Source organism: Mirounga angustirostris, unplaced genomic scaffold, assembly GCF_029215605.1.
Source record: "Mirounga angustirostris isolate CCGP_5_RB_7025 unplaced genomic scaffold, mMirAng1.0.hap1 SCAF_4, whole genome shotgun sequence".
Classification (NCBI taxonomy): Eukaryota; Metazoa; Chordata; class Mammalia; order Carnivora; family Phocidae; genus Mirounga; species Mirounga angustirostris.
The window spans coordinates 133,423,548-133,436,465 of record NW_026991712.1 but is presented as its reverse complement, the minus strand read 5'-3'; the positions used below and the strand labels follow the sequence as shown (position 1 = coordinate 133,436,465).

Sequence of the window (12,918 nt, the reverse complement as noted above, 5' to 3'; positions counted from 1 at the left end):
TCAATTTAGGTTAAATATATATGATTCAGGAGAGAAGAGAATCCATGCAGTGCCCTGAGAATGTAGAAAAGGATTCTCTTATCTTATATTTCAAGGAATTTACTGGTAGGGCTTTAACAGAAAGAGATGAATACTTGTTTACCTATTTTCCTCTTGCCTTTCAAATCCCTTTGAAAACTGAAAATCTAAGAATTACTTTTTTGGAAGTGTGCTAAGGATCCGTGTTAACACAGGCAGTCAGTTTGCTTCTGAGTCAAAGTCCAAACACTGGATGTGAAGCTACATGCCCTCTGTGGTATCCTGGGCATTGGTCATGTTTCAAAGAAAAGCAAATACTTGCTTCATGTAACCTATATGTGCGTTCTTGTGTTTTGTGGTCTTCCTAAAACACTTTCTCCATTTTACCTTACTACATTTCCATCCCTTTGATATTCAAAAAAGTCTTTTTTTTAATTGACTGATTCCTAGATATTTCCCTAACTGCTACTCTTCATTCCATTTTGTACCTATGAAATATTTTATGTGTAAATCACTGTCAAATATGTGCATGTGTGCATGTCTGTGTGTGTGTGTGTGTGTGCGTGAGAACTGCTGGTACATTCATGTCTTTGTGAATTCTCATATGCTAACCTATATACATGGCTGTTAATGTAATACAGAGTCTGCTAAAGTAAAAAAAAAAATCAATGGCTTTGGAGTAAAAAGATATGAGATCCAATTTCAGGTCTACTCATTATTCTGTATGTGAGCTTATATATATATCACAGACTCACTAAACTTTAGTTTACTATTAAAATATGGAAAACAACATATGAATACTTATTTCTTGTCATAAAAGAAGGTGATAGATTGTAAATTGGTTTGAAATTTTCAAAAATCTGTACAAACAGAAGTCATTATAATCATGTTTAGCTCCTATGTTCATTAATAGTTAATATTTTTAAAGTACACTAAACCAGATACTAGGCAAGTGGCTGGAAATATACATTGTTGTACAGGCTAGCCATGGTCCCTGTCTTCACAGACCTTTTAATCTAGTGAACAAGATTGATATTGAATATGTTATTGAAATGTAATCAAAGGGAATTGCAGCATATAGTTGGAACATATCCTCAAGAATCACAGCCTGCTTTGTTGAGTAGAGAGAGGCTATTTTCCCTTAATGTAATTTTTTAAAAGGCGAGGGAAATTGTCCTATATAGAGGCAGCCCTATTTCTGAGGGCCATAGTAGAAAAAGAAAATTTAGTCTTAGGAATGCAAAGGAAATCATGAATGCAAAGAGCACAGAAAGCAATCAGGAGTGGTACCTACCTGGCCAGGCTGCAAAAGGGGCTGGATGTAAGTGTGAAAGGTGGGAGTCAGACCACAGGACTATATTATACTAGGCAGGCCACGCAAAACTTTTGGACTTTGCCTAAAGGGCAGAGGGGAGTCACTGAAGTATTTGCAGCAAGAAGGTGACATATTTGTGTTTTATAAGGTCACTCCAGCTGTACTGTGGTGGAAGAACAATAGACAAGTATAAATGCAAGAGTTAATAGTTTGAGCTAGGTTGCTGGGCACTTGAAATGAAGAAAAACAGGCTTGATTGAGGAAATATTCAAGCTATTTAATCATTAATACTTGGTGATTGTGAGGGATGTGGAGTGTGGGAACTAGAGGAGTCAAGAACAATACCAAGGTTTCTATCTTGAGAAACTGGGTGAATGGTATTGCTGTTCACTGAGATTGAGAACACAGGAAGAGGACAAGGTTTGGGCAGAACAGTAATTGCTAGCCCTTAGTGAACGCTTAAAACCTGAAGTCACGATTCTACATACAGTGCTTTGTATGTACTCTGTTATTTGGCAGATGACTAAACATAGGTATAAAATAATGTGCCAACTCACACAGCCAGAGTCCAAGCTCTTGACCATGATGATGTGCTCTGTACCTTTCAAGAGCATCACATTAATTTTGAACATGTTATGTTTGAGATGCCCTTGAAACAAAGTGGAAATGATGAGAGAAATAAATCTGAGTAGAGATAAAAGAAATTTTACAACCGCCTATTATCAAAGTTAAATGAAGTCGGCTGAATGAAGATTGTAAAGGAAGAGAGTGTGTAGTTAGAAAGGCAACAAGCCTGGGGCAGGGGGAGGGAAGGGGAGCATATCTAATATTATAAATCTCAGTGTTTGGTAGAGAAGATGGCACCTTCTCAAAAGACTGAAATGGGGGTGCCTGGGTGGCTTAGTCATTAAGCGTCTGCCTTCGGCTCAGGTCATGGTCCCAGGGTCCTGGGATCGAGCCCCACATCGGGCTCCCTGCTCCGCGGGTAGCCTGCTTCTCCCTCTCCCACTCCCCCTGCCTGTGTTCCCTCTTTCGCTCTGTCTCTCTCTGTCAAATAAATAAAAAATCTTTAAAAAAAAAAGACTGAAATGGAAGAACCAAAGTAGAAGAATAAATGTCAGAAGAGAATCATGTCAGGGGAGCCAAAGAAAGAGAGCATTTCCATAAGAAGGATGTAGTTCTCTGCCCAATGCTCCTAATAGATTAAGTAAGAAGAAAGGAAAAGTGTGAAAAGGATTAAAAGAGAACTTTATTTTAAATGTGGAAGTTACTCTCTCACCTTCCTTATATATCTATTCTTACAACACAGATTATTCTACTAGACTAAAAGGAACTTTAAAATACATATACTCAGGGCACCTGGGTGACTCAGTGGATAAAAGCATTCAGCTCTTGATTTCAGCTCAGGTCATGATCTCAGGGTCATGAGATCGAGCCCTGTGTTGGGCTCTGCACTTAGCGGAATCTACTTCTCTTTCTCTTCCTCTGTTCTTCCTGGTGTACTCTCTCTCCCTCTCTCTCTCACATAAATAAGTCTTTAAAAGTAAATAAATAAAAATAAAAAATATATAATCATATGAACAGAGAAAATAGAAGAGAAGGCATCAGAAAATAAGAAAATTCAACAAATTTTGAGATGAAAGAGAAGGAAGATGTAGTTAATATCATCTACATACAAAATACACTGTTAGCTACAATCTAAAGTACCCATGAAAGGGTATGAAAATTGATTTACTGCATAGACCTCCTTACAATCTGGGAGACAACAGGTACCAGGCAAGAAACTGAAGGTACTTAGTACTAAAAACAGGAAAATTAACTGACATACTCTCTATGTAAGGCTGCATAACTATGCCCCAGGAAGAAAACCAGGATGTTCTTTGGCTTGCTGCCAGACCATCCTGCCACAAAACCTATCATGCATATAAAACTTCCAATTACCATCTTAGAGCTTCACTCTTCAATTCTGAAGGACAGTCAGGGATCACCAGATATTTGTGGAAAACCCCTATTATGAAAGATAAAGATCAAAAGAAACACAGAAAATAGAACTCAGAAATAATGCAAGGAACAGGGGGACAAAGACAAAAAGCCTATAGTTAATATCTTCTGAGAGAAATGAAAATGATATGGCACCCTCAAATACAAACAGGATACTATGTAAAAATAGCATTCAGCAAGCAACAAATAACTCTTGACAATAAAAATATGCCCTGGATAAAAGATAATACAGCAGATGGATTTAGAAGATCAAGTTGAGAAAATCTCAACTTGAGAAAATAGAATAACAAGACAAAGACACAGAAATTACAAAAGAAAAAAAAATAATTGAATTACAGGATGAAAGTAGGAGATAGGTCCTACATCCAACTAATCAAGATTGCAGAAAAAGAGAAAATAAAAACAATGAAGAGGAGAAAATTAACAATTAAATCATGACAGAAAATTTAACAAAATTAAAAGGTAAGTGCTTCCAAAGTGGAAAAGTCCGTCAAGTACCCAGTACAATGGATTAAAAAACACATCAAAGCACATTACCTGAAATTTCAAAAGACTGAAGACAACATAAAAACATAAAAATTCTAAGATGTTCTGGTGGAAGGGAAAATCACGGAATTTTGAATAGTAATGGAAATGGATTTCCTGGCAACAACTTTAAAAGCAAGAAAATAATAAACTAAAAATGTCTCCAAATTTATGAAGGAAAATTATTTCTGACCTGGAAATATATGTCCAGTCAAACTTTCACTTGTTTGTGGGTGAAATGAAACCATCTTCGGAGACTCATCCTTTCTCAGTAAATTACTAGATGTTACATTCCACCTTGGATATTGTATTCCAATAAGTCCAGAAAGAAAAAGACATGGGATTCAGAAAATAGAAGATGTAACACAAGAAAGAAATAGAAAATTCACAGAATAATAGTGAAGGGAAATTTTAGGATAACAGATATATATCAGATCTAGAAAAACAGACATTCCAGAGAGAAACAAGAAAATGTGGTGTTCCTGAAGGATTATTCCAGGGGGAAAATGACAGATTATACTCACTTGACTATACCAAGAGGAGATAGAAAATTGAATTAATGAAAGGTACCTAGAAAAATAAAGCAAAGAAAAAAATAAGGAAATTCTTAAAGAAACAAAAAAATGCACAAGAAATAAAATGTGATTGAATTACAGTAGCATATAGTTAAAATAAATACTACTAATTTAAAACAAAATTGCTCTCTCTATATTTTTGCTTGGTTAGAAGTGTGTTGGAATTTGTTATCAGGAAGTTAAACCACCACACCACATGTTAGAAACCTGTAATTGAAAAATTAAGGAGTAACATTATAATCAAGTTATTTAAAAAATTTAGGATGAAGAAAAGCTCAAAAATTGAAAGTTACTAATGTAGGGAGCCTAAATCAGGATTAGAAGGAGTTATGATTGAGACAGTCCAGAAATGAGATACCAAAGTTATTAATGGATGCAGAGGAGTGTTCAAGAGATGGTAAATGAATGGCATGAGAGAGTACGATGTTACTACTAGATAATGAGACCATCAAAGGAAGAGGGGTTTTACAGGAGGAGAGAAGAGTAATAGTTTTTAGAAAGCAAGGGGGATAACAATTCCACTTTCCAGCCCTGAAGTGTTTAAGGGGTGAGAATGTCAACATGCTCTACTTTTGAAGGCTACAAGTCAATCGAGTTTTAGTTGAGACTATGAGGGAGCATTCAGTGAAGAGGACAAGGCTTAATGGATTATCGATCGTGGTATAAGGCGCATTCTGAGTTCAGAGGGAGTACGGAAGAGGGAAGTTGGGCCAGGGAAAAACGTCAGTACATTGTGGGGATGAGAGAAGGGACAGAAAAGATGACCAGAGGAGCCTACATTTTGGGGCAATGAAAGGGAAAGCAGTCTTAAGTGAACAGAGTTCCAAAAGTCTTAGTGAACAGTGCACCCTCTGGCCAAATGGTTTAGGTGCAAGTCTGGATATTCTTTTTCCTCTTAATTTATATTTAAAAATTTACAGTGGCAGCAACAGACAGGTATGAAGAAATAGTCACATGGCTCAACACAATAGGGTGAGTGCTAGGCACAGGGCAACACAGGCATGAACAGTGGATTGTACATCCATCTGTGGGTCAGAGAGGCAGACAGGGCATGACATTACAGCTGTGTGGTTGATGTGACTACTAGTGACTCAAATTAAAAACCTGGGAAGCTTTCGAGACACCTCTCTCTCCCCCCCAGTCTCCCCTCCCACCTCTCATTTAATCTATCACCAACACATTGGATTCTGCTTCTTAAATATCTTTCCAATCCATCACTTCTTTTCATCCTTACTGTTACTCTCATAATCTAAGCCATCATCACTTACCTTTACAACTGTAATAACTTGCACAAACATTTACTAGGTGCTTAATATGTGTCGGATATTTACTGGATGCATTTCTTGGCTGCCTAATATATGCTAGGTCCCAGGTAGAGACTGGGAAGGCACCAACCGATAATCAGGGATTTCAAGTAAGGTCAAGTAAAATAAGAGTTACAAAACCTTGTGATTCAGGCTCCTAGAAATGTGAAGTATAGGAGTTCAAGAGATAGAAAGTAATGAAGAAGAAAGGTCATCTTTTTAATGTTTTTGGTTGGCCTTCTACAGAATACCAAGTGCAAATAACCACCTAAAAGTGATGACTCACGAACCTGTCCTCAAAATATCATTTTATTAATTTTGGGAGTTAAAAGAAGGATAAGGAAGGCTTGGGCTAAATGTCCAACATCTCTTAAACATTTTCTACTCATCTCCCTCCAAATTTGACTTAACCTAAGCAATTTAAAAAACAAAATGCTATGTTGTTTTTATAAACTAACACCACTTTCTAGTAATAAACTTATGTTGGTAAGTCAAATAGATCAACCAAAAAAGTTCATGTTTCAAATTAATGCTCATTTAGTACTACTCAGTAGCTGGCAAACTATACTGTGTCTGCGAATTCAAAAATGAATAAAACAAGATATTTTCTTCAAAGAACTTACCTAGGGGAAAATAGAACATGTAATTGGGAAGCAATGTGATTAGTGCTCTGGGAACTCAGAGGAAGATTCTAGTCATTCTTCTTGGAGAGACATTCACAGAGGTAGTGACCTTTTAGTTAGAATGAGAAGTTTTCCCAACAAATTGTCAATAGCTGATGGTGGTTGGGAGGGAGGGAGGAGAGCCCTAAATATATTCATTTATTCATTCATGAATTCATTTTTTATTTGTTTGTATTTTTTTTTTTTTTTAGTTTCAAGTTTTTATTTAAATTCCAGTTAGTTAACATACAGTGTAATATTAGTTTCAGGTGTAGAATTTAGTGATTCATCACTTACATACGACACCCAGGGCTCATCACAACCAGTGCCCTCCTTAATCCCCATCACCCATTTAACTCATCTCCCCATCCACCTCTCCTCCAGCAACCCTCAGTTTGTTCTCTATAGTTAAGAGTCTGTTTCTTGGTTTGCTTCTCTCTTTTCTCCCCATGTTCGTTTGTTTTGTTTCTTAAATTCCACATATGAGTGAAGTCATATGGTATTTGTCTTTCTCTGAATGGCTTATTTCACTTAACACAATAGTCTCTAGCTCCATCCATGTTGTTGCAAATGGCAAGATTTCGTTCTTTTTGATGGCTGAGTAATATTCCCTTGTATATATACACACGCCATATTTTCTTTATCCATTCATCAGTCAATGGACATTTGGGCTCATTCCATAATTTGGCTATTGCTGTGCTGCTGCTATAAACATCGGGGTGCATTTATCCCTTCAAATTAGTATTTTTGTATCCTTTGGGTAAATACATAGTAGTATAATTGCTAGGTTGTCGGGTAGTTCTATTTCTAACTTTTTTGAGGAATCTCCATGCTGTTTTCCAGAGTGGTTGCACCAGTTTGCCTTCCCACTAACAGTGCAAAAGGGTTCCCCTTTCTCCTCATCCTCTTCAACACCTGTTGTTTTCTGTGTTGTTAATTTTAGGCATTCTGACTGGTGTGAGGTGATATCTCATTGTAATTTTGATTTTTATTTCCCTGATGATGAGTAATGTTGATCATATTTTCATGTGCCTGTTAGCTATCTATATATCTTCTTTGGAAAAATGTCTATTCATGTCTTCTGCCTATTTTTTAATTGTATTGTTTGTTTTTTGGGTGTTGAGTTTTGTAAGTTCTTTATAGATTTTGGGTACTAACCCTTTTTCATATATGTCATTTGCAAATATTCTCCCATTCTGTAGGCTACCTTTTAGTTGTGTTGATTGTTTCCTTTGCTGTGCAGAAGCTTTTTATTTTGATGAAGTCCCAATAGTTTATTTTTGCTTTTGTTTCCCTTGCCTCTGGAGATATGTCTGGTAAGAAGTTTCTACCGCCAACATCAAAGAGGTTACTGCCTGTGTTCTCCTGTGGGATTTTAATGGTTTCCACACTTAGGTCTTTCATCCATCTTGAATATATTTTTGTGTATGGTTTAGGCAAGTGGTCCAGTTTCATTCTTTCGCACAAAGCCATCCAGTTTTCCCAATACCATTTGTTGAAGGGACCATCTTTTTTCCATTGCATATTCTTTCTTGCTTTGTTGAAGATTGGTTGACCATAGAGTGTAAGTCCATTTCTGGGTTTTCCATTCTGTCCCATTGATCTATGTGTCTGTTTTTGTGCCAGTACCATATTGTCTTGATCACTCCAGCTTTGTAATATAGCTTGAAGTCTGGAACTGTGATGCCTCCAGCTTTTCTTTTCTTTTTCAAGATTGCTTTGGCTATTTGGGGTCTTTTGTGGTTCCATACAAATTCATTTGTTCATTCTACATTTGTTATTAAATATTTACTGTATGTCAAGCAAGACAAATGCAAAATGAATAAAACACGGTTCCTACTCTCAAGAAACTTATAGTCTAGAAGAATAACATGAAAATCAGTGGATTTAATAAAGTGTTGTAAGTGACATGGTACAAGCCTGTGCAAGATTTCATGGCAATTGGTAAGTTTAACCTAGAGAAAGCTGAAATTTCTACCATGATTATAAGATGCTTTCTCCCATTAAAATCATAAGATTCATAAAGATAGGTTCTCATTCTGAAGGAAATAACCAATCCATCTCTAATCTGTAGCTCCAATAGGATAGAAGCTTTGTGAAATTTCATCACTCTATCCCACTAACTATATCAGTGCCTGGAACATAGTGGTTATTCAATAAACATATGTCCATTAATGGAATGAATTTGTGGATCAAAAAGAGATCATCATAAACCTTATGAAATTTGAATATTTTTACAGAAATGGAAGAAAAAGATGTATTTTTTTCTAACCAATTCCAGATATTTCTGTTCCGCAGTGTAACTTGTCTAAAATTAAAAAAAAAAAAATTATAAATTTGTGTGTCAAGGGAGAATGTAAGCATGGTAACTGCATTGCACTGAGTCATGATTGTGTTCTCGCGAGATTCTGCCATTCCCAAGCTGTGTGATGATGGCAAACCTCCTAACCTCTCTGAATTCCATTTTTTTATCTGTTAAATGGGACTAAAACTGATTTCACATACCTTGCAAGGCTGTTCAAGTGTTAAGCGATATAATGCACGTGCATGTCCTCTATAAAGTTTAAAGTATTACATAATTATAAAATATATACCGAAGTTAAATTTCTATGGCTCTATTCTTGCAGGAGTGCCCTCCAAATTCAGTCAATTAAGCAGTTATTTTCTGTCTGTTTCTGTAGTGCAGTGCCTGGAGATGACCACCAAGCGGAAAATCATCGGCCGACTGGTGCCGTGCCGATGTTTCCGAGGTGAAGAAGAAATCATCTCAGTTTTAGACTACTCCCACTGCAGTCTTCAGCAGGTGCCGAAGGAGGTCTTTAACTTCGAGCGGACATTAGAGGAGCTTTATCTAGATGCCAATCAAATCGAAGAGCTACCCAAGGTAATCTTTGACAACCTGAGATGTACACCGTAAATGAGTATTTTGTGACATCCAAAGACTTGGTATAAGGATAATGTTGATTATAGCCTTCTCGCTGAATAACTGGCAAGTTTTTCAAACTGCTGTAACTTTTTCCAATATGCTTGCTGGTACCTCTTAATACCATTTCATTTGTAAATTCATGTGATGAGTATGACCAATTGAACTCCATGGAAATCGTTTTATGAATTATTCCTCATTTTATTTATTTATTTTTTTAAAAATGAGTTGGTTTTTTCTTTTCTTTTCTTTTCTTTTTTTTTATTTATTTGACAGAGAGAGACACAGTGAGAGAGGGAACACAAGCAGGGGGGGGAATGGGAGAGGGAGAAGCAGGCTTCCCACAGAGCAGGGAGCCTGATGAGGGGCTGCATCCTAGGACCCGGGGATCATGACCTGAGCCGAAGGCAGACGCCTAACAACTGAGCCACCCAGGTGCCCCTTATTTATTTTTTAAAGATTTTATTTTTCGTTTATTTGAGAGTGAGAGAGTGTGAGAGAGAGCACAAGCAGGGGGAGAGGTAGAGGGAGAGGGAGAAGCAGGCTCCCCGCTGAGGGCAGAGTCCAACACAGGGCTCGATCCCAGGACCCTGGGATCATGACCTGAGCCCAAGGCAGACACTTAACCACTGGGTCACGCAGGCACCCCTGAATTATGCCTTATTTTAATTTAAAATGGCCTCCATGAAAATACAGATTAAAATCAATATTGGTGGGTTGAGATCATGTTTGGAAAAGAAAGGGAAGATATGACACTCTATTCTAGAAGTGAAATTTTTATGTTGTACATTAAGGTTTTAAAACCTTGAATTATGTGTTCTAAGTCTAAGAAATACTTTTACACACATACACACACACACACGCCACACACAGAATTAATACTAGTATGAAAAACATGCTGTTATTTCTGGAATTTGGCATCTTTGATTATTACAGACATCACTGAATATATGGCATATAAGTATAAGCATAGTAGAGCTAAAAATTTAACTAATATCAAACTTTGCAAACACACACTGCCATTATGACATTGTGCATGCAAAGAAAATACCTTCTGTCTCCTGTTTTCCACTGCAGAAAAGAATGGATGATAAAAGATTAGCTAACACAGACCAGGGCCACACAACAAAGAGGTTCAAAATCTAAACCACTATATATTAATGATCATCTAAATAAGTGACTCACATTAAGTAGTCAGCATAGCATTTACCTGTGAAGGATTTACCCAATGGCTCAGAGGGAAAAAATGTCTTGCAATACATGTCCATTGCTTATGCTAAAAAAATGCATATTAAATACCCAGGAACCAGGAAAAGAAACTTCCATAATAAAAAACTCACTTCATTATCAAATTCTGAGAATAATGTGCTGATCAAACCAAATCATGAATAATTATTTTCACTTAGGATTATAAATTATGGTATTAATATAATACTTCAGAGGCAGGAACGATTTAATGTGTACTTCAAAACCAATGTACTTCATTTTTGACAACCAAAGTATATAGTGTTGTCTTGGATTTGGGGCCAGGAGGTCTGGGTCAGGCCTAAAAAAAGGTTCTAACTGTATGGATTGCCATACAGATGTGTATCAAGTAAAGGTTGGCATGAAATGGTCAGTTTCTCCCAAAGACTTTCTTGAGGGCAGAGATGGCATCTTATTCATCTTTGCCTCCCTGTACACACACATGGTGACTTTCACATAATGGATATTCAAACTCTTTCTTGTCACTGCCAGGTAGAACAAGGCAGAGAACTTTATGTACTACAGGACTTGATTAGCAAAATGGTATAAGGTTTAAACGACTCATAAATGTGACATTTAGCTCTAATTTAGAAAAATAAGTATTTTTTTAGAGCAGCTCCATCTAAGATTGCCAGATAAATAAAGGACATCCATTGAAATTTGAATTTTAAACTTTTTTAAAAACCAGAAAATTTTTGGTATAATTATGCCCCAAATATTGCATTTGATATTTACACTAAAAAAATAGTTATTTAACTTGACATACTGTATTTTTATTTGTTGAATCTTGAGAGCCCTAAGCCAATCTAGTTATTTAGTCTTTTTCTAGATCCATGCAACAGATTCTGTAAGACAAATAGTAAAAAACATGGTTTATCAATCAAGTATTTATTTAATATCTATATTACTACACAGTGTTTGAGGCTTTAGGTGGGTACAAGAGAAATCAATCTCAATCCTTACTCTCAATGATCTAACCACCTAATCACAGAGAAAATTGAAGCATTAGAGGCAAAAGCATGATAATGTGTAATCAGAGCCAAAGAGCCAAATACCATTGTAGAGAAGAGTTTCATTCTTGCAGGGGGTGCAGGAGGGCTTGACCAAAAGGTAAAGATGCAAAGATTAAGATGGTACATATGGAGAGGGTGAGGAGAGGGACAGCAGAGCTGTGAAGAGTCTGAAACTGCAGGTACACCTGAGGGAGTGCCAACAGTATGTAAGTAGAGTAGGGAGAGCATGGAGGACCCAGATTATGAAAGGTCTTGAGAGTCACACAGCATTGTTCGACTCGATGAATTAGGCAGATAGTGTCATCGGAGAGATTTATATATCATGTAAGTCACCAGGAGCCTACTTAAGCTTGAATTAACAATACATAAAAATAATACAAGTGAACTAAAGACTCAATATAATTTCCCAGTGTATTGAATTGAGGAGAAATTGTTATCTTTTATTATGGCATGCTTTATATATTTCAAAGATCTTTCACATAATCTCTCAAGGTTTCTTTGAATTCCCAAAATCAAGGTGTTGCTTTCATAAAACAGCCCTGTGTTACTTTCTTCTACTGTATTTGATATTGAGATATGATCTAAATTGTCTAACATTGAGACATGATCATTATAGTACATGGATATATTTGTGCATATTAGAAAAACAGGAAGTTAAACAAAAACTCTTTGTTTTTCTGGGAAGGACTTGAAAGTCCTAACTTATTCTTAGGTCTCATTGGCCTTAATTGTGTTACATATTTATTGCTGATCCAGGCTCTTTGCTATAGAATCCACTATGGCAAGAAAAATAAGGTTACTTTGATTGAATTAAACAATGATGGGCCATCTCTGTGGATTTGTGATTGTTGGCCACAACACAAAGGAAAGGAGTGCAAGGACCGTGGGGGAGATTACCACAGTATACACTACAAACAAAATGTTATACAGTCATTGTTTCATGAGGAAAAGTAGACAAAGTCTACTTTAGGGAGTTTAATCTTCAAATTTAAATTAAATAAAACCTCTTTTGTCTGCCATTTTATTTTATTGTTTTCTTTATGTTTCCCTGGCATTGTTACTATGGTGATTTCAAATATGTTGAGTAAATGAGATAGCTATTTGTATTTTTGATATTACATTATGGAAAGAATTGCCTTTTGTAAATGTTTTAAAATTTTTTTCTTTCTGATATTTTATACAGAGAATATTCTAGCTGGCCCAGAATTGCTACTGTAAGATGTTATACAACAGGTATAGAACAGAGTCAAGGTTAATGACATTAGAAAAAGATATGTCAAGACTATGTCAGAAGAGATGCAAAAATAGATAGGAAAGAACAGGAAGTTTTTTGATTA

At 36.3% G+C, this 12,918-nt stretch overlaps 1 protein-coding gene across 2 annotated transcripts in view; it reads left to right on the top strand.

Moving 5' to 3' along the window:
- The window catches only part of LRRC7 (leucine rich repeat containing 7), a 959,434-nt gene that overhangs the window by 627,398 nt on the left and 319,118 nt on the right, over positions 1-12,918 (top strand). For both annotated transcript variants that reach the window (XM_064588988.1, XM_064588987.1), the window contains exon 4: positions 9,082-9,284. In XM_064588988.1, the coding sequence (XP_064445058.1) occupies positions 9,082-9,284 (203 nt within the window). The remainder of the gene's footprint in view (positions 1-9,081; positions 9,285-12,918) is intronic.